This window comes from Mercenaria mercenaria, chromosome 2, assembly GCF_021730395.1.
Source record: "Mercenaria mercenaria strain notata chromosome 2, MADL_Memer_1, whole genome shotgun sequence".
Taxonomy (NCBI): domain Eukaryota; kingdom Metazoa; phylum Mollusca; class Bivalvia; order Venerida; family Veneridae; genus Mercenaria; species Mercenaria mercenaria.
Genome location: NC_069362.1, coordinates 70,848,512 through 70,876,276, shown reverse-complemented (window position 1 = coordinate 70,876,276; position 27,765 = coordinate 70,848,512). Strand labels below are relative to the sequence as shown.

The 27,765-nt window shown below is 35.0% G+C and overlaps 1 protein-coding gene across 1 annotated transcript in view; it reads right to left on the bottom strand.

Annotated features, from left to right (window-relative positions):
- Positions 1 to 25: 25 nt before the first annotated feature.
- Positions 26 to 27,765, bottom strand: part of LOC123564251 (ubiquitin carboxyl-terminal hydrolase 22-like) — a 28,420-nt gene continuing 680 nt past the window's right edge. Inside the window, exons 2-13 of the mRNA XM_045357665.2 lie at positions 25,752 to 25,884; positions 25,085 to 25,195; positions 24,595 to 24,696; positions 23,256 to 23,431; positions 21,951 to 22,098; positions 21,563 to 21,668; positions 21,167 to 21,258; positions 20,225 to 20,282; positions 17,401 to 17,527; positions 16,601 to 16,752; positions 14,477 to 14,626; positions 26 to 10,850 (exon numbers count right to left, since the gene is read on the bottom strand). Coding sequence (XP_045213600.1) covers positions 10,808 to 10,850; positions 14,477 to 14,626; positions 16,601 to 16,752; positions 17,401 to 17,527; positions 20,225 to 20,282; positions 21,167 to 21,258; positions 21,563 to 21,668; positions 21,951 to 22,098; positions 23,256 to 23,431; positions 24,595 to 24,696; positions 25,085 to 25,195; positions 25,752 to 25,884 — 1,398 coding nt within the window. The 3' untranslated portion in view covers positions 26 to 10,807. The remainder of the gene's footprint in view (positions 10,851 to 14,476; positions 14,627 to 16,600; positions 16,753 to 17,400; positions 17,528 to 20,224; positions 20,283 to 21,166; positions 21,259 to 21,562; positions 21,669 to 21,950; positions 22,099 to 23,255; positions 23,432 to 24,594; positions 24,697 to 25,084; positions 25,196 to 25,751; positions 25,885 to 27,765) is intronic.

Here is a 27,765-nt window from a genome sequence, read left to right as displayed (position 1 = left end):
TCAGACAAAAAATACAAAGACAGTATCTTTTCTTGATTTTTATTATATCTGAAAACTGATTCTTAGCATGTATATGAAAAAAAAAGCTCTTCAAACAAATGTTTTACATTTGTATTCTGTACGTATCAAACGTACTGTAACCTAAAATGTTTTTCCTGCTCAAACACACAATACAGACAAAACCACATGTGTTCATTCATACATGCTAAGATGTTAATACTGACTGTTCCCAAACTGAACATAAACCATTACAATTCATGAATAACCCTATCAAAAGTAACATCAGATAAAAATGTTTACCTTGTTGTGACAATGTTACAACTCCAAAGTTAAACAGTGACATAACCTTCAACTCGATTATAACATATTAGATCATAATATCTCAGAACAATCGCTCACCTGAGTAATATGAGCCACATGTTTAGAATGGCAAACTGATGCTAAAATATTAGAAAGTAGGTCAGAAGGTCATATTCATGGTCAATGAAAGTCAGTTTTACGACTGGTGCGCAAAACTGTACATGTCATCCAAATTTCAAGGCTGTATCTTAAAAAAACAAGAAACTAGGTCAGTGGGTCAAGGTCACAGTAGGTGACCCCTAATCACTTGGGGTCATCAGGTAATTATAATTAAACAGTCTAGGAAATATGATCTGATAATTTTTGAGGTATTTATTCCTATATAACTCATATAACAAGTGACCCCCAGGGCGAGGCCTCTTTTCACCCCAAAGGAATAATTTGAACAATCTTGTTTGACATCCACTAGAACACTACACATCAAATATCAAAGGCCTAGGCCTTGCAGTTTCAGACAAGAAGATTTTTTTTCCCTACATAAGTCTATGTTAAATTTGAGACCCCCAGGGCAGGGCCTCTTTTCACCCAAGGGGCATAATTTGAACAAATTTGGTAGAGGACCACAAGGCAATGCAACATACGAAATATCAAAAGCATAGGCCTTGCAGTTTCAGGCAAGAAGATTTTTAAAGTTTTTTCCTATATAAGTCTATGTAAAACCTGGGACCCCCAGGGCGGGGCATCTTTTCACCCCAGGGGCATAATTCCAATAATTTTCATAGAGGACCATTAGATGAGGTCACATGCCAAATATCAAGGCTCTACGCCTTGCGGTTTTGGACAAGAAGATTTTTAAAGTTTTTCCTTTTGGTTGCCATGGCAATGGCAACCAGAGTTCTGCATGGAATTCAATTCTTTGAATAAGTTTGAAAGGGGACCACCCAAGGATCATTCCTGAGAAGTTTGATGTAATTCTGTCCAGTAGTTTTCAAGAAGAAGATTTTTTAAAATAAATGTTGACAGACGGACGACGCACATTGAGCGGTCACAAAAGCTCACCATGAGACTTTGGCTCAGGTGAGCTAAAAACTAACATACAGTATTAGGTTCAAGATAAAAATTTCCAAATGTAATATGACAAAAAACATGTACATGTCAATGCTAGACAAACCCCTCTGAAATAAATTCTTAATTTCACATTTCACGGTCTGAGAAATAAACAAGAAGCTGCGTTAAATAAACGCTTGATGCCCCCGGTGGCATCCTTGTCGATACAAAGCAACCCAAGTCCGAAACGAGGTCAAGTTCAAGGTCAAACTGAGGTCAGGTGATGTGTAAAGATGAGGAATGGTCAAGGGGTCGTCTGCATTAGTATGAAGTCATTCCTGTAAGGGGTATTGATGCTAGACGAAACGGTCCCATTTGGTTAACCAAGAGATGGCCCATATAAAGCAACCTAAGTCCAAAATGAGGTCAATGCCAAGGTCAAATTGAGGTCAGGTGATGTGTGAAGATGAGGAATGGTCACAGGTTACATCTGCATTAGTATCAAGTCATTCTAGTAAGAGGTATTGATGCTAGATGAAACGGTCCCATTTGGTTAACCAAGAGATGGCCCATATAAAGCAACCTAAGTCCAAAATGAGGTCAAGGTCAAACTGAGGTCAGGTGATGTGTGAAGATGAGAAATGGTCACAGGTTACATCTGCATTAGTATCAAGTCATTCTAGTAAGGGGTACTGATGCTAGATGAAACCGTCCCATTTGGTTTACCAAGAGATGGCCCATATAAAGCAACCTAAGTCCAAAATGAGGTCAAGGTCAAGGTCAAACTGAGGTCAGGTGATGTGTGAAGATGAGGAATGGTCACCAGTTACATCTGCATTAGTATCAAGTCATTCTAGTAAGGGGTATTGATCTTAGACGAAACGGTCCCATTTGGTTAACCGGATGGATGAACGAACGAACAAACAAACGGACGGACAGGACAATCACTATATGCCTCCCGCATCAGAAGATGCCGGGGGCATAAAGAGATTAGTGTTCAGAGGATATATCACTGTCCTAAGCAATGATTAGACACAATCAGACAATTAAGATATAGTCTAGGCAGTTTAAAGTTAATAAGAAGTCACTATCTTAATTGTATGACACAGTTACAATTGAGTGACTTTTGTTAAGTTCCTTAGTTCCCAAGATAGGGTCTTGAATCATACATTTCTAGTAGGAGTTCCTCATGAATGAAATAATGATTTATGTTTAATTGCAGCTTTCACTTGTATTTCAGTTTCTCTTAACACTACTATCACCTTTGCCAGGCCCATGAACTTGGATATTCACTGATATTATCATATAATAGGTGTTTTATTCTATGACTACACATACGGCCCACGGGCAACATGTCGAGCCCGCCCTTTGACCCCTAACTGTGACTTTGACCTTTGAGATAGAGTTAGTCTCATTGAGTTAAACATTCACGCAAAATATAAACAAGATTCCTCATACATGTCATGTTATGGGCCGTACAAGATCTGACATGACCTTTGACCTCCAACTGTGACCTTGACCTTTGAGATAGGAATCTGCGGTTTGCGCATGACACTCCGTCTCAATGAGGTTAATATTCATGCCAAATATAAACAGGATTCCTCAATGCATGTCAGTTATGGGCCAGACAAGATCTGACATGACCTTTGACCCTCCAACTGTGACCTTGACCTTTGAGAAAGGAACCTGGGGTTTGCCCAAAACACTCTATCTCACTGAGGTTAACATTCATGCCAAATATAAACAAGATTGCTCCAAGTTATGGTCCGGACAAACAAATCCTGACTGACGCATGCACAATACACCAAACAGCCATTTGGACAACTATGTCTTTGCTTCCGCAAGCGGGCTCTATAAAAGGAGCAGTTTGGTCAATATTTCAATAAGACTGAAAGAAAAAATGTTTAAAGTTAAGACACAATTTTACTGAAATGTAACAAGGCTGTTTATTGGATTACGTGTTTATAGAAACCAGATACAATTGGTTGGTGTTAAACAGATCTGTAAATATTATAACATTGGAGTTTGTTTTGAAGAATAGTTGCTCATTCAAGTTTGTTTACAAGACTATCACTTTCTGTGGTGTATATAACTTTCTATGGACCTGCATATGACCAGTTATCAACCAATGAGATAAGCTGAATTTACAAGTCGTAAAAGAAATGTATATAATGTATGTCATATATGAATGTTGTAACCTGATATAAATCATTTAATCTGTGATATTGTTACATTGGTTATTACGTCAGTCAAAAATGATATATTGTTAATACTATTCTTCTGTATATATACCGACTTTAGATGAAATTTATATTCCATATCCTAAATATAGTAGTCTGTTTGAGACATCAAAAAAATCACAAGTCCAAAGCCTTTCTTAGCATAAGTATCTGGGTTATACCTTCATAAGTGAATGTGACTTTAAACTCTTGTATTACTGTATAACTCATTAAGTTATTGTGTCAGTGGAATCAGAGTGTACAAGACTTCCAAACCAGACGCATACCAAGGGTTCAGCGCAATACTGCGGTAGCTCCTTCTTTATTTAATAGGAGTTATTGCAGTACTGCGCTCAACCCTCAAATTATTACACTTTAAAGAGAACCTAACAGTCAAGTAATTGACACATGACCCAATCATGTAATGCATTATCACTCTAAAAGGCAGGCACACAACAACTAAATAAAGATATGTCATTCACATCTAGGAAACACTAACAAAATTCACGCATGCTACGATATTCAACTTCCAAACAAATGGATGAAACAACAATATAAACCGAATTACACATTCATGTATTAAAGTGGACACACACTGACCATTATTGGTTCACTTATCTATCCTAATTCAGGACTTCTTTTACCATTAATGCAGCACATATCAGCACATGATTTTCCATATGAGGCGACAAATGCCGTAATCATATATCAACCAAAAACTGCAAACTGTCATCATAGGTCATTCACCCTTAGTGAACTTACACTCAGTTTCCTTATAATTTTTTGAAAACATTTCAAATTTCATTTTTAACATCTGAAACATAGCACAACAAATGAATATAATAGGCAGGAAAAATGGACAAAACTATAAATAAACATATCACAGGAGTTATATAAAACTACAAATATTTCTACGAAAGCATGAGATTTTCTTACAATATCTAGAAAGATAACAGTATTACCAAAACTCTTTACAAGTACACTGATGAAGTTAAACACTGTACACAAATAACTGGCATGTAAAAAACAAGAGGGCCATGAAGGCCCTGTATCGCTCACCTGACATATTGACCTAAAGATCATCAAGATTAACATTCTGACCAAGTTTCATTAAGATATGGTCAGAAATGTGGCCTCTAAAGTGTTAACAAATTTTTCCTTTGATTCGACCTGGTGACCTAGTTTTTGACCCCACATGACCCAGATTCAAACTTGACCTAAAGAGCAGCAAGATTAACATCCTGACTATGTTTCATGAAGATACAGTCATAAATGTGGCCTCTAGAGTGTAAACAAGCTTTCCCTTTGATTTGACCTAGTGACCTAGTTTTTACCCCACCTGACCCAGATTTGAACTCGACCTATAGATCATCAAGACTAACATTCTGATCAAGTTTCATTAAGATATGGTCATAAATGTGGCCTCTACAGTGTTAACTAGCTTTTCCTATGATTTGACCTGGTGGCCTAGTTGTTGATCCTACATGACCCAGATTCAAATTGGACCTTAAGATGATCTAAATTAACATTCTGACCAAGTTTCATGAAGATACAGTCATAAATGTGGCTTCTACAGCATTAACAAGCTTTTCCTTTGATTTGACTTGGTGACCTAGTTTTTGACCCCAGATAACCCAATATCAAACTCGTCCAAGATTTTATAGAGGGTAACATTCTAACCAAGTTTCGTTAAGATTGGGCCAAAATTGTGACCTCTAGAGTATTAAAAAGCTTTTCCTTTGATTTGACCTGGTGACCTAGTTTCTGACCCCAGATTACCCAATATCGAATTCGTCCAAGATTTTATTGAGGGTAACATTCTAACCAAGTTTCATTAAGATTGGGCCAAAATTGTGACCTCTAGAGTGTTAACAAGCTTTTCCTTTGATTTGACCTGGTGACCTAGTTTTTGTCCCCAGATGACCCAATATCGAACTCATCCAAGATTTTATTGAGGGTAACATTCTGACCAAGTTTCATTAAGATTGGGCCTAAATTGTGACCTTTAGAGTGTTAACAGTCAAATTGTTGACTACGACGGACGACGGACACAGGGTGATCACAAAAGCTCACCTTTGAGCACTTCGTGCTCAGGTGAGCTAACAGGATTTAACCACAGTCATACAAATGGCTTTACAGGAAAATGTATCTTCGGAGGGAAAGTGAAAAATAAGATACAAAACCTGCAGAAACATGAAAAGTCTCTCCCCATTATGATTCCATCATGACAATAATACACTCGTCATCTGGAGCTAGACAATCAAGGTAAATTTAATTAAACCAGTAAAAAAAATATTTTTTTATAGCATGTTCAAAAAACTGCCTGCAATTTCAATGACATGTCATACACTGAAATTTGATATCTTGACAAATTAAAATGTATGTTGTCATCTTCAAATACAGGCTCTTGCAGAATATTGTTTTAATTATGGAAAAAGTACGGAAACAAAACTGGAGCTATCAATAAAGGTGATCAATACCCCGACACACAGCTCTGAGAAATTTAAAGTAAAATATTGTGACCTAAGCCTAAGAGTGACTTGACTTTGGACCAAGTAACACGAGTCATATACTCTGCAAGTTGTTTTGATGAGGATAACAATTAATGCTAATTTTATGAAAATCCTTCCAGTGGTTAACAAGATATGGAGCAAACACAAACCTATATTTTATCTTTGACCTCTAAGTGTGACCTTGACCAGGGATCTTATTACTCTGTATGTCATCCTGATGAGTTAAACAATGGATGCTAGTTTTATCAATATCTTTCAAACAGTTTATACGATACAGAGAGGACATGCAGATAAGCTATTTGACATGGGACTTCCAAATGTGACATTGTCACTGAATCTAGTGAACTGTGTTTGTGCCCTGCATGTCGTATTGATGAGGTGAATAATTGTATAGACAGGTCACAAGTTAAAGCTTTTTGACAACCTGGACCAAGTGATCTGGGATCAGCACCCTGCACATCCTGATAATGTGGTTAACAACTGGTGTTAGTTTAAAAAAAAAAAAATCTGCTCACTGGTTAAGAAGATATGGAATGGACTCAATGGACCAACGGACATGTGTGACTCCAACTAAGCTCCATCTACTTTGTATCTAGAGGTATAATAACAGTTCTATATACTGACTTTTCTCATTTCTGCTTTATGGAACAATAAATCAAAATATATTTTCATATAAAGAAAAGAAGTTTTTCCTTTACATTATTAAATATGACGTCCAATCTCTTTAACAAGCACAAGCTTCAAAAATTCATCATATAAGCTCACAAAATCTAAGTAACTGTTGACAGCACAGTATTTCACACCTAATTACACATATATACCAATTGATCTATTATCATTCAAATTTACTCTAGTCTCAATTCATTACTTTAACAATATTCATATAAGCTTTGAGCTAACCTAAATCTCAGAGAACACATGCGGCTAGTATAACACTTTCAGCAGTTTTAATCTAAAAACTTTGCTGATACTGTCATTTAATTTTCCCAGTATAGATTTATAAAGCATATGAAAACTGGGGTACAACAAAGCATACAGTTTTAAAATTAAGATGAATTGTAAATCTGTACCCTCCTTGAAACAGGTTAAGGACCATAAAGGAAACAGTGGTATGTTGAAAGGTCATTATTAACAGTAAGTAATTATTAGACACATTGAATATTAAAAGCAATTACAGTACCAACTGCAGTTAGACAGAATAATTCATCTGAATAAATGAGCCATGCCATGAGAAAACCAACATAGTGGGTTTGCGACCAGCATAGATCCAGACCAACCTGCGCATCCGCGCAGTCTGGTCAGGATCCATGCTGTTCGCTAATAGTTTCTCCAATTCCAATAGGTTTTAAAAGCGAACAGCATGGAGCCTGACCAGACTGCGCGATGCGCAGGCTGGTCTGGATCCATGCTGGTCGCAAACCCACTATGTTGGTTTTCTCATGGCACGGCTCAAATAGTTTGCAAACATGCTTACAATATCTCCTAGTATGCACATTGTCAGACTGTTACAATTCCTAAAATCATTTTTAGTAGTACATACTTTATATTGTAATCAAATTCTTGTTTATAAATTTAAACTCTCAAGCAGAAATTGAAGAAATAATTCATTTCCAAAATCAATTAAATGCCTTTTACAGCAATCAACATCACTGTTCTTATAGGTTTTCAAGCATTATGAAATGGTTATGGTGGTCTTTTTGCTGGCATTTCTACAACATATTTTCACAAGTTACATAAAGATATACTGAAATTCTGCAATTTCTGTTTCTTAAATTTTCAACAATTACAGTGAAGTGATTCAAAAGTTTACCACAACACATGCCAAAAAGGTATATTCTACAGCTAATGCAAACAAGAGGACCTTCATGGTCCTGAATCGCTCACCTGTCCCCACATGACCCAGTTTTGAACTGAGTATGACATTGTTTTTTCTATTATTTGACATAGTGACCTAGTTTTTGAGCTCATGTGACCCAGTTTTGAACTTGACCTAGATATCATCAAGATAAAAATTCTGACCAATTTTCATGAAGACCCATTGAAAAATATGGCCTCTAGAGTTGTCACAAGGTTTTTCTATTATTTGATCTAATGACCTAGTTTTTGAAGGCATGTGACCCAGTTTTGAAACTGACCTAGATATCATCAAGGTAAACATTCTCACCAATTTTCATGAAGATCTCTTGAAATAAATGGCCTCTAGAGAGGTCACAAGGTTTTTCTATTTTTAGACCTACTGACCTAGTTTTTGACCGCAGTTAACCCAGTTTCGAACTTGACCTAGACATCATCAAGTTGAACTTTCAGACCAACTTTCATACAGATCCCATGAAAAATATGGCCTCTAGGGAGGTCACAAGGTTTTTCTTTTATTTGACCTAATGACCTAGTTTTTGAAGGCATGTGACCCAGTTTCAAACTTGAACTAGATATCATCAAGGTGAACATTCTGTCCAATTTTCATGAAGATCCATTGAAAAATATGGCCTCTAGAGAGGTCACAAGGTTTTTCTATTATTTGACATAATGACCTAGTTTTTGATGGCATGTGACCCAGTTTCGAACTTGAACTAGATATCATCAAGGTGAACAATCTGACCTCTAGAGAGGTCACAAGGTTTTTCTATTTTTAGACCTACTGACCTAGTTTTTGACCGCACATGACCCAGTTTCGAACTTGATCTAGATACCATCAAATTAAACATTCTGACCAATTTTCATGAAGATCCATTGAAAAATATGGCCTCTAGAGAGGTCACAAGGTTTCTCTATTTTTAGACCTACTGACCTAGTTTTGGCCCGCACGTGTCCCAGTTTCGAACTTGACCTAGATATCATCAAGATGAACATTCTGACCAACTTTCATAAAAGATCCCATGAAAAATGTGATCTCTAGAGTGGTCACAAGCAAAAGTTTATGCACGCACGCACGGACAACGCGCAATCACAAAAGCTCACCTTGTTACTTTGTGACAGGTCAGCTAAAAAGTGATTCCTTTTTAGTGCTATTTTTTGGCGAATAATGGAAATACAATATACATTACTTCACCAAATTTTAATTCTACAAAATAAAAAACATTGTAGCAACACTGCAGTAAGGTTAAAACACCATACGTAGATATTCAGTCTACAAAGTTCTTCAAAACAATGAATATATTGTATCTGGCTTGCACAGGTACACAATTACAACATGAACACAAGTAAGATGCTAGTAATACAACAGATAGTTATTCATACAAACTGAGGAAAGACTATATATTATGAGGCCTGCAGAAAAAAATGAAAAATGCCCATTAAATTATCACACTGTTACGCTGTTTTGAAATGACAGATCAGGGCTGTGAGAGGACAAGACCATTCAATAAAACCTAAGCTATTGTTTAAAGAATATTAACTGTATATTTAGTTAGGTGTGCGAACAAAAACTCTTACACAGAAATACATAGCTAAAGTAGAAAAAAAACTTTCTTTAAATGCAAATGTCATAGTATTTATGAGACTTAATTTTGCAATAAATGTTACAGTTTTTTTCCCCTTCTTTACAATGGGCCGATATTCAGCCCCTTCACAATCCAAAATTGCATTTTTTCCCCAAAAAGTTGCGAAAAAAATTCACAATTTTGTGCAGATTCCACCATTTATCTTTACATATTGTTGTTTATGTTCTGGTAAACTTAATGCTGAACTTTTAATATTAAATTTGTGACTATTTTTAATTGAATCCAGTTTGCGCTATTTTTCACAAAATGACCAGGCCCCTTCAAAATTTTGGCTAAAAAAGCCCTGTGTTATACAGTGTCTCCCTCATTACTTAATAGCAACAAGTTTTGAATTGCCAGTCTATTTTTTGTAATCTGCTCTATGTTTTCCAACAGTAATTATTCCCTGTCCTATATTCACTAATAAATTCAATATTTTTACAGTTGTTTTAATTTAACCCTTAGCCTGCTAAATTTCTAAAATGGACTGTTCCGTCATTCAGTTTGGGCAGTACCATTTATTATTCGAAGGGGTGTTCACTGAAAATTTACTAACTGAATAGCGAACAGTGCAGACCATGATCAGCCTGCACGGATGTGCAGGCTGATCTTGGTCTGCACTGGTCGCAAAGGCAAAACCAATCGCCGCCAGCAGGCTAAGGGTTAATAGCTCAAGTTTTCACTCACTACTGAAACACTACAAATTTTGCCTTTAATTATTTCTTACCTTTTCTTTAAATATAAAGCATTTCCATTCTTAAACAACTTTAAGTGTAGTAGTAGGAATTTTAAAAAATTTTCAAAATATCTTTACTGCTGAAAGCACTGTTCATTGAGCATTTGTAAAATGATTTACCAAACCTGTTTTTAGTAATCTTGAAAAAAAAAAGCAAAAAAGCAATATTTTTAAATGGAAATCGGACACTGCATACAAGATAAGAAAGGTTGAGAAAAATACAATAAGAAGAGAAATAATCAGAAAGAAGAGCTGACATCAGCATTTCATATTACTGCAGATGCTCATTCTTTTATACACAGCATCCAAACAACAACATTTAGCTAAAACGCTGAAATGTGACAACTTCTGGCTATTCAGTTTGTCCAGCTGTATCCTGTGTTCTGGAAGTTGAATTTTAACATTGTGTACAACCTGTGTTCACAATGCAGGTATTCTGGCAGTGTTCATTCTGTGTTAAGAAGGAGGGTAATTTGTGGTAATACTGTATGGACTCCTAATCACAACCCAGCATTATTCATACTCTAAAATCTGCTTGTGATAAAACAGCAAATATCTGAAATATGTAACAAAATATAGGTTCATATAACTCATAATTTCATATAAGAAAATTCTGCTGAAATTATTAAGTAATAATAGAGCTGCTTTTGAGAAGCATGTCTCCCACAACTGCCTAATCCTTTAGTGATTCAAAGTGGTGTGGGTGGTTTGGATGAATGGTTCTGATCAGTAATGTATTGGAGGTCTGGATGGTTTGGATGAGTGGTTCCTATCATTAATGTCTAGTTTGAATGGATGGTTCAGACGAATGGTTTCTATCATTAAGTCTAGTTTGTCTAGATGATTCAGATGATTGGTTCCCATCAGTAATTCAAGGGCCATAATTCAAAAGTGCCTGGGCGGATTTGGCTAGTTATCTAACTTGGCCGAGACCTTATGGTCAAACACATTTTGTTCAAGTTTGGTGAAGATCGGATGAGAAATGTTCAACTTAGAGTGCGGACAGGATTTGTGACAGACACACAGACCGGAGTAAATCACATGTCTCCCACACCACTGTGTGGTGGGAGACATATTTAATAAATATTTCTAAGACAATACACACTTAGTGAATGGAGAGTTCCATCATTTAGATTTTTCTAGATTCTATCTCAGCATTACCCTAAGTGTTATTTTTCCAGAAACGCAGTGCCCTGCATGCTTTAAATTATGTTAAAATTTAAACAAAGAGACAGCTCTTCAGTTTACATGTATATCAAAGCAGCCTGATCCTACTGAAAGTAAACACAAGGATGAATGTCCTTATACATTTCTATTACATCTGATGTTGTATAAAATTTTTCCATATTTTCTTCAAAAAAAAGGGCTGACTATAATTCTTTATGATAAATAATAACAAAATATGATGAATTTTCTCTGAATTACTCAAGTTTAGCAAGTTAACTGAATAAAAAACAATTTTCAAAGGAAATTCTGAAGAGTATCAGTATCTGGACATTAAAATTAAGATAAAAAATATATATATTGCAGAAAGTTTTACTACTTTTCTGTAAATGAAATATTAATGAAAAACTTTTTCTTTATTATTTTTGTTAGACTATACTGACTTGTTAAACTAAAGATACTACTTCGAAATATTTAAGCTCTCGATCTAGCACCATCAGGCAAGAAGACTTTTTATGTTCTTTCTTATATAAGTCTATGAACAACAAGTGATCCCTGGCTGGGGTAAATTTTAATCCTAGAGGCATAATTTGGAAAAACAAGAGCACCGCCTGTGTATGCCATTGCTCATCTGCAAGTGCTGGACAATATGTAGGAAAAGAGTTATAGTTCTGATTTTCTAAGTACAAAAAGGGCCATAATTCTGACAAAATGGAGGTGAGAGTTATGGTTCTTGGGCTACTTACTCATCTATTGATGATAAACATGTGTGCACACTTTCAAAGCTGAAGCTCTTAATACTTTTTGGGAAAAAGTGGACCTAAACAAAAATTTTAACTAAGAAACTCAAATTTTCTAAGTAAAAAAGGGTCATAATTCTAACTAACAAGAGGACCATGATGGTCCTGAATCGCTCACCTGTCCCCACATGAACTGAGTATGACGTCGTTTTTTCTACTATTTGACATACTGACCTAGTTTTAGAGCTCATGTGACCTAGTTCTGAACTTGACCTAGATATCATCAAGATAAAAATTCTGACCAATTTTCATGAAGATCCATTGAAAAATATGGCCTTTAGAGAGGTCACAAGGTTTTTCTATTATTTGACATAATGACCTAGTTTCTGAAGGCATGTGACCCAGTTTTGTACTTGACCTAGATATCATCAAGGTGAACATTCTCACCAATTTTCATGAAGATCCATTGAAAAATATGGCCTCTAGAAAGGTCACAAGGTTTTTCTATGTTTAGACCTAGTGACCTAGTTTTTGACCGCAGTTGACCCGGTTTCAAACTTGACCTAGATATCATCAAGATGAACATTCAGACCAACTTTCATACAGATCCCATGAAAAATATGGCCTCTAGAGTGGTCACAAGTTTTTTCTATTATTTGACCTTCTGACCTAGTTTTGGACCGCATGTGACCAAGTTTCAATCTTGACCTAGATATTATCAAGATAAACATTCTGACCAATTTTCATGCAGATCCCATGAAAAATATGGCCTCTACAGAGGTCACAAGGTTTTTCTATTATCTGACCTACTGACCTAGTTTTTGATCGCACGTAACCCAGTTTCGAACTTGCCCTAGATATCATCAAGATGAACATTCTGACCAATTTTCATGCAGATCCCATGAAAAATATGGTTTTACTATTATTTGACCTAATGACCTAGTTTTGGATCGCACATGACCCAGTTTCGAACTTGACCTAGATATCATCAAGATGAACATTCTGACCAATTTTCATGCAGATCCCATGAAAAATATGACCTCTAGAGAGGTCACAAGGATTTTCTATTATTTGACCTACTGACCTAGTTTTTAATGCAGTTGACCCAGTTTCAAAATTGAACTAGGTATCATCAAGATTAACATTCTGACCAATTTTCATACAGATCCCATGAAAAATACGGCCTCTACAGAGGTCACAAGGTTTTTCTATTATTTGACCTACTGACCTAGTTTCAGACCGGACGTGACCCAGTTTCGAACTTGACCTAGATATCATCAAGATGAACATTCAGACCAATTTTCATGCAGATCCCATGAAAAATATGACCTCTAGAGAGGTCACAAGAATTTTCTATTATTTGACCTACTGACCTAGTTTTTGACCGCAGTTGACCCAGTTTCAAACTTGTCCTAGATATCATCAAGATGAACATTCTGACCAATTTTCATGAAGATCCATTGAAAAATATGGCCTCTATAGAGGTCACAAGGATTTTCTATTATTTGACCTACTGACCTAGTTTTTGACCACGTGACCCAGTTTTGAACTTGACCTAGATATCATCCAGATGAACATTCTGACCAACTTTAATAAAGATCCCATGAAAAATGTGACCTCTAGTGTGGTCACAAGCAAAAGTTTACACACGCACGCACGGACGACGGACGCTGCGCGATCACAAAAGCTCACCTTGTCACGATGTGAACACCTGGGGTGGGCCAATATTAACCCCAGGGGCATGATCTGAACAAATTTGGTAGAGCACCACTACAAAATGATACACGCAAAATATCTAAACTAAGTCACTCACATGCATTCACACTTAAAGTGTGTTACAGTTTTAGAAAAGACGGTTTTCAAAGTTTTCTTTTGTATAAGTCTATGTAAAACAAGACAGTGAACCCCAGGGTACAATTTGAACAAATTTGGTAAAGGACTACAACACAATATTACATGCCAAATATCTCAGCTCTGGGCCTTGAATTTTCGGAGAAGAAGTTTTTTTTAAAGTTTTTCCTTTTGGTTGATATGGAAGTTTCATCAACTTCTACCAACTGGCTTCAGAGGAAATGTCGTTAGAAGAGAAGTGTGGATGCACAACTGACAGTAAGTGATACAGATAACCAACAACGCTTTGAAGGTTGAAGCCAGATGGGAGTATACTTTATCTAACAGATCAACAATGCCTTTCTCAGGTGAGCTTAAACCAGTCACTCACAAGTGGCAATCTTTCATGCTACAAATCAATGTAAAACATGTTAGTACAATAACTCACCCTTCACTGTTGAGCACCTCCTGAGGCAGAGCACGTGTTATAAGATGATCATCACATTTGAACCACTGATTCTTGTGCTGTCGTATAAAACATGTGTAATGTCCACATTCTATTGTACCACTGTGATTGACAACAGCAAAGAGTGAGTACCTGAAATCATTCAACATTTTCATCCATATAGTAAATCTTTCCTATGAGAGCTGAAAGGGTAAAATTATGTAAATCCAGGAAATCTTTGCATCTTTGCAACATAATGATAATAAGAAGACAAACTGACCTTTTTTAAACAACTATGTGCTGCTTTTTCCAATCTAGGTTAATTTAGCCAACAATCTGGTACAAATCACGATTTTAAAATGTGATATAGCGTATGAAATGAACTGAAATAATTATCCAGAAATGGTAATAGAGAAACTGTTATGGATTAAACATTTCTTTGCCAAACTAGGTTAACTTTTGGACTAGATGATGTATTTTCAGTATAAAAATTCAACAACAAAACATTTGTAACAAATCACTCATATAAAGCACATCTGATAGTTTCAATTGCATATCTTTTCCATTATTGTACTAAGCTAGCAGTAACTCATTACGACTTAGAAGGGTTGCCGGCTTCTTAAAGACAAGAGGGTCATGATGACCCTGAATCGCTCACCTGAGTATATTGTACCACATGTTTCAAATGGCAAACTGATGCTAAAATATTAGAAAGTAGATCATAGGTCACACTTATGGCCACTGAAAGACACTTTAAAGACTGGTGTGCAAAACTGTACATGTCATCCAAATTCTTAAACTTAGCAGTCACAAGCAAAAGTTTATGCATGGACACACTGACGACGTAGACCTATTGACCTAGTTTTTGACCGCAGCTGACCCAGTTTCAAACTTGACCTAGATATCAAGATCCATTGAAAAATATGGCCTCTAGGGAGGTCACAAGGATTTTCGATTTTTAGACCTACTGACCTAGTTTTGGACCGCACGTGACCCAGTTTCAAACTTGACCTAAATATCATCAAGGTGAACATTCTGACCAATTTTCATGAAGATCCATTGATAAATATGGCCTCTAGGGAGGTCACAAGGATTTTCTATTTTTAGACCTACTGACCTAGTTTTGGATTGCACATGACCCAGTTTCGAATTTGACCTAGATATCATCAAGGTGAACATTCTGACCAACTTTCAAAAAGATCCCATGAAAAATGTGACCTCTAGAGTGGTCACAAGCAAAAGTTTACACACGGACAGACGCACAGACGGATGGACACTGCACGATCAAAAAAGCTCACCTTGTCACTTTGTGACAGGTGAGCTAAAAAAGTAGCTCATGGAAAACCAAACACAACAAAGTTAAAAAAAGAGTTGACAACTTGTTAAATATCCTGTCCAAAACATAGCTCGCTCTGATGTGCTATTTGGCTTCTTCTTAGGAGTTGCAGGGCAAATAACAAGTAAAACCATTTTTATTTCTTATATTGATTGAGTCTGTGGCAGTGACTTGTGCAATATATAGAAAATGCTGGTTTGGCTATCCTTCAATGGAAAATTCATCTGTTAATATTTTTGTTAAAACGAGAAAACAAGATTTTGGTTGGTGTGATTTTTATCTTCTGTCTTCTCAGAGATCTTGTTTTCAGCTAGTTACTCACACAAAAGGAAAAGTATCTTTCTATCAGAATTTAATTATTGTCTAAAAAAATCTGTTTTCTGTCAATTTTGCACATAAAACACAAAAAATTACAAGATGTCAAAACATGACTCCTTTACCTGATGATGTATTGCTGTGTCATAATTGATCAACTATTATATTAGTACTCAACACAAAGGTAATACAGCCTCTTACTATATTCATTGTATTTTTCATACTTCGATGGAAAACAGGTTTTTTCTTCTTCTATTTTTGAAAGTGTATGGTAACCCTTGAAGGTTTGTACCTCAAAATGTTGCACCAAAACTTATCATTTTAACTCCTGATATTTAACACTTAATAAAAATTTGGTATTCAGCAAAATCATAAGAAAATCTATCTATAAGAATGAAACTACCAGATATGCCTTAAGGCTTTAACAATAAAGTCAGCAAGAAAGAAACAAGACAGGTTAATTGCCTAGCACTTACTTATTTTTACATGAAAGCCCTTTGGTAGAGTTATGAACACTACCATTAATGTTGGTCTTTGAAGAAGACATGAATGGTGTCATGTCAAGCTCTTCAGGGAAAGATACGTATGTAGAAATCTTCTTATGGTAACCCGTAGAATGCTCAAACCGCTGCAATAAATGTAGGACGTTAGTGTGCAACTAAAGACAGGTAACAGTAAAATAAATCTCTCTCCACATTATCTTACTGCAACAGATTATAGCAAATATATTATCAACTTCACCTTGCAATTAAACTATTATTTAGGCTAATTACACTTTTGTATGACTGAACTGCTACAATACCAGTGTAAACAACTGGGCTTTGTACTCATTATCCGTCAAGATTTATTCCAGGCAAATGTGTATGTAGATAAAATATTACATTACTTCTACAAAGATTTATTCAACCTGAATCATTCAATAATACTCACAACTAGACAAAAAGCCTTGGATATGATATTTCATAAAAAGTCTGGTCTAAACCAAAGTAACAGTATAAAAGTAATTTGGACAAACTTTGTACTCCTACTTCCTGATAATGAAAATTATCACAACAATAAAATCAAGCTGATTAAAGGACAATGCTTGATAGTGTGAAGAGTGTTTTATTGCTATTAAGCAAAGGACATCTTGTGGGCTGAGCGCGAAACTATTGTAACTGTATATGAATAAAGAACAAGATACAATAGTTTCGCTCTCAGCCCTCAAAATTTATTATTCTGTAAAGTGAATAATACTGTATCATAATTTAAGTACTGAAGAATAACAACATAATACCTTTAGATGAAAGCATGCCACTATAGGTAGTTTCTTCATGGTGAGCTGTTTAGTAGATTCCTGATAGCAACCACAACTGCTACATTTGATCTTCGCTGAACTACCAAGGTGTTCAGGCTTTGTAAATCTACAAAATCAATGTAAACTCAATGTGTTCAGGCTTTGTAAATCTATAAAATCAATGCAAATACAATGTGTTCAGACTTTTTAAACCTATAAAATCAATGTAAACTTGATGTGTTCAGGCTTTGTAAATCTATAAAATCAATGCAAATACAATGTGTTCAGACTTTTTAAACCTATAAAATCAATGTAAATTCAATGTGTTCAGGCTTTGCAAATCTTTAAAATCAATGCAATGTTGTTTTTTTTTCAGCAGATTACATCATAATTTACAGAAGAAAGTCTGTTTTCTGAGAATGATGTAAATACATAGGAATATGATCATCCAGACTTCAAGTTCACTTTGACACAAAGTCTCAGTATGTCAAATCTTTTCCTAAACAGATTGAAAAAACAGTCATGCATTAAGAAAGAATTTTGATACATTGTCAATGAACATGTGTTTTCACAATGGCCTTGAAATAGATCATTGACTTTCCATATCAACACTCGACAGACACTGGACCTTGGTAATTTATTATTAACATTTTTTTACTTGACCTGTGAGGTCACCTCATGATGTCAAAGATATGTGTAGAGTTTGGGAGCATTTGGCTTTGAAAGTTCTGTCAAACCTGCATATATACAAACTTTATGTGACTCAGAAACCAAAAGAAGGGTGAAAACAAAAGCTCTACTACTTAAAAAATTTCAAAGACAAGAATTACATCCTTCACAGTGTTAGTGATACAGGATATTTTGCACTGATAATATACAGTTACTGTATTTAAAACAAGAGCTGTCCGTAAGACAGCCAAGCTCGACTATTCGAAATATTGTCACAGAAGCAGGAAATTATTACCCAAAATGTTAAATATCAAAAGATTTTTAAGTTCAAAAGGGGACATAATTTGACCAAAATACATATCATAGTTATGGGACTTGGTGCTATCAACTAGTTTTATAACCCCAAAGAAACATGTTAAGTTTCAATTCAATATCTGCATTAGTTTTGGAGATAGTAACTTGCATGTAAAACTTTAACCAGAATTTTCTAAGTCCAAAAGGGGGCATAATTTGCTCAAAATACATGTTAGAGTTATGGAACTTGACCCAGTGAGGTAGGTAATTGACCTAGAAAAAGAATAAATAAGTTTCAAAGCTATATGCCTTTTGTATAGCTGTATGTACTTGCATGCAAAACTTAACCAAGAGTTTGACGCCACAAAGGGTGCATAATATGCCTAAGAATATCTAGTTATGGGACTTGTGCATCACTAGTTTATAACCCGGAGGACACATGTAAGTTTCAATTTAATATCTTAGTAGTTTTGGGATAGTATGCATGTAAAACTTAACAGATTTTCTAAGTTCAAAAGGGGCATAATTGGCAAATACATGTCAGAGTTATGTGACTTGACCAGTGAGGTAGGTAATGATTAGAAAAGAAAAAAAAGTTCAAATCTATCGCCTTTAGTAAAGCTGTATGTACTGCACGCAAAACTTAACCAATTTTCTAAGTCCAAAGGGGCATAATTGCCAAATCATGTCGAGTTATGGACTTGACCAGTGAGATAGTATGATCTAAAAAGAAAATAAGTTCAAATCATATGCCTTTTAGTAATAGCTGTATGTACTGCACGCAAAACTTTAACCAGAATTTTCTAAGTCCAAAAGGGGCATATTGGCCAAAATGAAGTCAGAGTTATGGGACTTGGGCTATCAACTATTTATACCCAACGACACATGTGAAGTTTCAATTCAATCTGCATTAGTTTGGAGATGAACTTGCATGTAAAACTTTACCAGAATTTCTAAGTCCAAGGGCATAATTGCTCAAATACATGTTAAGTTAGGAACTTGACCAGTGAGGTAGTAATTGACTGAAAAGAATAATAAGTTTCAAGCATATGCCTTTAAATGATAGCTGTATGTACTTGCATGCAAAAACTTAACCAAAGTGTGACGCCGACGCCGACGCCAGGGTGAGTAGAATAGCTAGACTATTCTTTGAATAGTCGAGCTAAAAATGGCATCAAATTAAATATTATATCCTTCATTGTTGAAACTTTTGTGTAGTCGCACTGGGAGACAGAACTGGTCTTCTTCATGTTACTGCACTGATAATCATGTAATGTCTGTCGGAAACCTCAGGTAAATACATTTCCTCTATTTTCTGCTCTGAGTCCAGAAGTTTAAACAGTGTATAGACTGAACTTGCTAGGACATATGTGACATCATTTTTCATGGGGATTAATTTCATCAAACTGGTGGTTGCACCAAGCTAAAACTTTAAATAAAATAAGAAAATTTCCCATTTATTTCAAATTTTAAATACCAAAGCCTCAAGTTTACAGCCCTTTTGTTCAAATGGAAGTAGATTTTTGTTCTTTTGTTTTTTGTCTTGAGAGTCACACATAGATAGTATGTCATATGGAGACTTTCCAAACTTTTTATAGTGGAGGAACGCCCCAAGTGCCCCTCATGCTATTGCTTTAGGCATGGGCAGGCTCTGAGGTTGAACCACCAATACCCCATAAGTTAGCTGGATAGTTTAATCTCATTAAGAATTCTACACCCAAAGTATGCTTCAGAACACATACTGATAAAACGCAAGTGAATCAGTGTCAGTGATCTCAACTTCTTGGCCACAGAACCCAAAAACTACATAAGGAAATTAAATGAGTTCACTCTACTTTAAACAAGTACTATAAAACTGTACCTCTTTAAGCAGTCTAGTAATGAGGTAGGATCGTAGTTTCCTGGACTGTTTGAATACCCTGTAATATTTTAATACAATGTTTTTACATGTATCAAAATTTTCCAACAAGAGGAACACAAAAAAGTTTAGATATCATGTGCAGTTATGTTTGTGACAAAAAATGAAATTTAAACACATTTTCATACTTTTGAAACACACAAAAATTAAAATTTGTAATAGCTATATATATCTATATGCAGATTGTTAAACTAAGTGATATAAATATTCAAGCATAGTGTCTTGTAAACATGCAGTAAAACATATGAGCCGCGCCATGAGAAAACCAACATAGTGGGTTTGCGACCAGCATGGATCCAGACCAGCCTGCGCATATCCTGACCAGACTGCACGGATGCGCAGGCCGTTCTGGATCCATGCTGGTCGCAAACCCACTATGTTGGTTTTCTCATGGCGTGGCTCATTTATTACTTTAGTTTGCAAAGGAATGAGCAAACATTTTACCATCTAGGACGTCAAGTGATCCAAATATGGAAAATATAGAGTAACAAGGGACAAAATGAATTGCTCGTGTATACCTCAGTGTGACAGTGAGTGAGAGCACGACTGAAACTGCATTACCATATAAACTCCTTTGTCTAGTGTCTTTAGATTTCATTTTCAATACTAAAGATTGGGTAAATTTCATGTAAGCTTTATTTAGTAATTCCCTAGTATTATTTTCAGTGTGATGAAGTCACAAAATTTGTGAGTGACTGTGTTTATGGACATGATGCAATTTAAGACCCATAAATATTATGAATTCATGGAGAGGCAGTACTTGTGGATATCAGCAAAAATAAAATCACCTTGAATATTATCCCTCCCATTTACAGTATTACAAGCACAATATCTGAAACAGTCCCTGTTTATCTACACCTTGACTAGAATAATGAAATATCTCACCTGTAATAGGAGCAGGATGTGAGCCATTATATAAACCTGGTCCTAGATCTAGTGAAATGTCCCAAATAGGATCTATAGTTGTAGATACATTACTGAAAACAAGAAAACACTGGTATCAGTCTTCAATCAATCTAATTCATTCAAAAGATTGCTTTCTTATGGATTATTGAAGATCTTTTTTCAGTGAAATTATTGCTTTCCCTCATTTTGGAATACCAGTTAAAGAGATTTCAGATGTACTGTCTCTGCTCAAATGTCAGGAAAGCAGTTGCTTGGCCAGGTATGTAACTCATCATCACACGATTTGTAGATTTTGGTTCTATCTTCTCAGCTAACTTGGTCAGCCTACAGCTTTATCAAAGTTTGAGAGACAGATAAGCAAAAGGTAGTACATACTTGCAATGTTGACAAGTGACATCTGACTGTAAACCTCCTGTGAAGATTTGGTCTATTATACACTGGCAATTATGTGGGCTATTGCTACTTCTACCATTAGATCCAGCTGAAATACGAACAATAAATTACTGCAATTCAATAATTTAATGACAAACTTGACAGTTTTTGTATAAAAAAACATGAATGTATAATAGATGCAATGTAGGGTTAATGCGCATTTTTTTCATATAACAATACCTGCAATATCCCAAGGGGTTGGTTAGTGCATGATATTCAGCATAGACAGGAAACCATTAATTGAACAAAATAAATCCAATGCATGTCTTAAAATATACCATTCAATTCATGAATTCATAATATCTTACTACTGCAATAAGTTCCTGATTACCTATACAATGCCTGTGAAGTAGATCTAGAGCAGCAATGAGGAATTCATGTGCGTCTTGTTGTTCATAACCTGCAAGGTGACGAGCACTAGTCCACACCAGGTGTAACAGGCGGAAAGGAATGTAGGTAGAGCTTATACCAGAGTAAAACTGAAAACCGATGAGATCTACATATCATTTTCCATTTCTTTTTTAATGGTTGTATACAGTTTCAGAAGATTTTCATACAAAAGTTGTTTAAAGTTTATAAAACATCAAGTTCAGGTCCCAAAATATTTATAATAGCTTTCTAATTGGTCAAAGGTGAAGTAATTTACCAAAGAGTTCTATCTGTTTTAATCATCAAGGACATGACAAGTGCAGTTCTTGGAGCAGGGGTGTAATGATATGCTGGTCTCATGATACAATACATATCGGGATACAGAAGCAATAATAATTACGGTACATAGGGCGATACAAATTGAGTACCGTAACTCAACATTCATGTGACAAAATGAACAAGAAATGAATGTTCCTACACTTGGAAGGTACTTGAAATTTTGCTTTTAATTTAAAGAATTTTTTTATAAATGATTAATCTGTTTAGTTACTATCCTTAGTGTTGATTATATGAACGCTTTCATTCAATGTTTCTATTTTTACTGTAATATTTCTGTATCGTGAAACAGGCCTACGATACGCATATCCCCAGACTGATGTATCGTGATACAGTGAATTTTGATATATTATTATACTCTTACCTTGGAGCACAAAAGAATACAAACATTTTAGAAAGTCTTTATTAAATATTGTCTTAAATGCCCCTGTTATGTGACCACAAAAACAACACACATGTGTCATTTACTGCCAATGGGATATTGAACAGAAATGTCTTTTTTTTTTATCTTTAGTCACCAAGACCTTGATCTCAGAAACAATGAGGGTCATTAACTGCCCACGAACAATGTGCCTATAAAAAAAAGAGCCTCTAACTTAAGAGGATCATCAACAATCAAGGCTTTTTCAAGATATTGAGTGGAAATGTTTCTTATATTAACAGTTACTGTGACCTTGATCAACTGACCTCAAATTCAAAAAGTACCTATCCAGTATCGCAGGTTAAAGCATTATTGAGCAGAAACAAAATTGCTAACTAATGGAAAGACAAACAACCAGCACAATCCCATAGTCCCTTCTGGCATATTAAAATTCAATTAAACTCTCTAATTCCAGGGTACTGATATATCTCAATTTCATGTTTAGGGTTATAGTTAAATTATACACAAACTATCTGATATGAGCTTACATTCTTTCTTCAATACACAAACCTCTTGAAAGATCCTGGAGAGTTCACAAACGAGACATTGTTCATTTGCCTCCTTTGACATTTGACACACATGCTTATCAGCTAGGAAGTACTCTCGTAGCACTGGTGTGTGTATCAATGCCTGAACTATCGAGTTCATAAAACATGTATTACCCAAGTTGATCAAACCTCGTAGACCTAAAAAAGAAAAACAAAGCACTAAATAAAACTTTAATGGTACAGAAAAAGTTTCTTGTTTATATAGGGTAGTCGACAAAAGTCCCCATCAGGAATGGATGGAACAACTTATTTCCAGCCGAGCCCATAGCAGGTGTCATAGTTATCTCCCTAGCATCCAGTGGTAGGCCGATACTGTTGGAAAATATACCAATTTAAGTACCTAGCACCGAATACTAGTCAGAATATCAGCCACACGCAGGAATTGAACCCAGATCGCTGGTGTTGTAGTCTAACCACATTTCGCCTCTGACTCCCTAATACCTGAGCTTACATAGCTAGTTCAACATCTCAACATTGACAAAATATGTGTTTAAAAGATGTTTTGATGATGTCTAAATTTCTTTTAGTCATTTCAATGTTTTTTTCTTGTATCTGACTAAGTTATTAACATTTCTGTTTTTCAGTGTAGTAATCTCTTAGCACGAATGTGACAGGAATTACTGTAATGCTCCAATGTTGTTTAGTAGTCAGATACTATTAATATATGTGAAAAGTAAACACAGAAATGAATCCTAAATTACATGGAATGAATAAGAGAAAGATTAGTAGTTCTCAGATCTACCTGTACTTTTTTGCTGCACTTTTCCTGAATTTGATACAATAAAAAATAAATATTCCGTCAATATATAGCAGCACTTTAAAATCACAGGCCTCCAGATTGTACAACAAATTTTTAAAAAAAAATTAAGGTATCAGGAAATCAATACTAGATTTCTTAAGAAAGCTTTGAAACTTAATTACTGACAGACTATATGTTATGGAAACACATGAGAATTAGTTGTTTTTGCTAATTTTTATAATAACAATCGAAAAGTGTATGTATTGCTTTACTGGAGGTAAACTGCATTAATTATAAATATGTACATTAAACACACTATACACGTAATCCTCCGTGGTGGTATTGGTAAAGACAGCGGAAAAGTTATTGCTGTGGCGGCCTGGGTTTGATTCCAGATGAGGGCATCTTTTTTTCTTGATTTGTTATTTTTAAGATAGTTTAGAAACAAAAACTCATATTCTAATGATCATAATATGACGTAATTTCTATTTTAATGAAACATCATTTCCAGCTAAAATCTGGAGGTCAGTGCCTTTAAATTTGGAATAAAAACAAACTATACCTATAGTTGAGCTTTCTTCAACTCTACGTCTTTTTGTATTCTTCCTCAACATGTCCAACTCTCTGTGATTTGGCTGCCATGTCACAAACTGGTTCAACACACCTATCACAAACATTAATGATAGTAATCAAAAGCTGGCTGAATTAATGCATACCCTTCAACCTTCTCATCAATCTCTTGTCACATTTTTTTTAATACTGTACAATGTCATCAAAACTTACAATCTAGTAAGTTTTATTAAAACTATTTCTATGGTTACAGTTTAAAAAATAAAGCTCTACTGCAACCTAATTTTTGATGATCCTGTTTCTTAATCCATAAAATGGTTTAATATGACGTCTGCCTTAATATTTTCAAAATTTAGTCAGAAATGTTCAAATTTCAGCTTGAAAAACCAACCTTTCAAATTCTTCAAGTCAGATCTATATGGTCCAGTTTCTATATTTTTTCTAAGATCATACTATTAACATTTCATTTATAAGTGCATTACCTTGTGTTGAAGTCCGATTGTTCAAATGCCGGGCAATCTTCTCAAAATCTCTATCATACACATAATCACCACATGCAAAACAGTTGATCATGCCATAGGTCATATCAACAGCTAGAGCAGACAAAATAACAAACATTCAGTTGTCTGTACAGCAAGGAAGGCCGAGTTTAAAGGATACTTGGGAGTTACATAAAAATCCTTTAGTTAATGACCGTATAAAATTCACCAGCCCACATAGCTATTCAGTAAGTGTATAACTATATCACCAGTCTGTATGCAACATAATTATGTTTACAATAATGTCTGGCAAGCCACTCATTACGTGTATAATATTTGGATTTTTTTGCTCATCAGACAATTTTGAAAAACACTACCTGAAAGATGCAGACTAAAATTAATTAAAGTTTAATATTTAGTCTAAACAGATGTGTCTGACATCTGACTTTACTTTAAAGATTTAAAAGTCTCATGATAATGACTCTCATCAGCATTAAATACTAAAAATAGTTACATATCCTATATAACTTGAAAGATCAAGGCAATTTTTTTTTCTAAATCTTTTATATTCATTTTAAATGTAGAAAAAAAAAGCAAGTTAAAAGTTTATAATTATTTAAAGCCACATGACAATTTTTAATGCAGAAAATACATTAAAATATTTTCATACCTAACCAGTGTTTGTTGACATAGGCATGATCCTGTGCATGGTTGTTGTCATAGCAACCAAAATACACACAGGAAAGGCAAGCGTGCAGCCGTGCACCATACACTCTGCATGTGTGACAGACACTGTGGCGTGCCTGAAATATAGAAGTTAATCTTTGATTATTTCTTGACGAATTTCAATCATAAAAATTACATTTTATATATAACAAGAGCACCGCCTTGCGGGTGCTGACGCTCATCTGATTTTTTTTGTATAATAGAAATATTGTCCTACCCATGATTTTCTAAGTCTAAAAAGGGCCATCATTCTTGCAAAAAGCAGGATAGAGTTATGTTTCTTGATGTACAGTGTCCACTTATGATTGTGAAAAACTGTTGCAAGTTTTAAAGCAATAGCTTTGATAGTTTATGAGAAAAGTTGCCTTAAACATAATACTCAATCAAGAAAATGATTTTCTAAGTCCAAAAGGGGCAATAATTATTGCAAAAAGCAGGATGGAGTTATGTTGCTTGCTGTACAGGGTCAGCTTATGATGGTGAACAAGTGTTGCAAGTTTCAAAGCAATAGCTTCGATAGTTTAAGAGAAAAAGTTGACCTAAACATAAAACTTAACCAAGAAATCTGATATTTTCTAAGTCCAAAAGGGGCCATAAATCTTGCAAAAAGCAGGATGGAGTTATGTTTCTTGCTGTACAGGGTCAGCTTATGATGGTGAACAAGTGTTGCAAGTTTTAAAGCAATAGCTTTGATAGTTTAGGATAAAAGCTGACCTAAACATAAAACTTAACCAAGAAAACTGATTTTCTAAGTCCAAAAGGGGCAATAATTCTTGCAAAAAGCAAGATGGAGTTATGTTTCTTGATGTACAGGGTCTGCTTATGATGGTGAACAAGTATTCCAAGTTTCAAAGCAATAGCTTTGATAGTTTAGGAGAAAAGTTGACCTAAACATAAAACTTAACCAAGAAATCTGATATTTTCTAAGTACAAAAGGGGCCATAAATCTTGCAAAAAGCAAGATGGAGTTATGTTTCTTGCTATACAGGGTCAGCTTATGATGGTGAACAAGTCTTCCAAGTTTCAAAGCAATAGCTTTGATAGTTTAGGAGAAAAGCTGACCTAAACATAAAACTTAACCAGGCAACGCCGACGCCGACGCCGACAACCGCTCAAGTGATGACAATAACTCATCATTTTTTTTTAAAAAATCAGATGAGCTAAAAATCAAACTTGTACAAGTTCTATACACGAGAATGTCCTTCAATCTTTGGTGAAAAATGCTGTTGACAATTATCTGAACAGAACAAATTTTCATAACTTTCAAAATTGTCATGTCAAATTGAAGTAAGTTAAGGTGATCGCCACAAAGTTACAACTTAATTCCTGTTTAAAATTACAATTAAGTTTTACCCTTTGGCTCACTATAGACAGGGTTTTAGAAATTTTCTATTTAAGAAAATTTCATCCTAGATTACGTATATTATTTTTCATTATTAATTTGTCCTTTCAAATTTAAAATGTTTATATAAACATGGAGGCAACTAAGTCATCTGTCTCTTCAATAATTCTGCACCTGTCAGACACTAATGTCTTGTATTACATGTAGAGTGCACTTGTAAATAAATCACTAATAGTGAGCACAGTTCACATTAAGAAAATACCTCCCCAGAGGGTGCGCCTATCTAAGAGGCGGAAATTACCTGTAATACATACATGGTAAGAGTATAACAAAGAATGATCAGCTGTAACTATATTTGGTTATTCAACTCTAGAGCTCTTACTGCAAGCTATAAACAACACCAAAAAACAATGGATCAATAGAAAACTTAGACATCATGTAAAATCATGTCTGAAACTAGCTAATTTGTAAATATATCTGAAGTTACAAAAAGAACATTTAATTTTAGATCATATATAAAGTGCATTTTTCATAGCTTCAATTTTTACTTTGGTTCTCTTAAATAAAGATAAGATACTGTAGCAGTTTCTACTTCTTCTTGGAGCCAGTGAGGTAC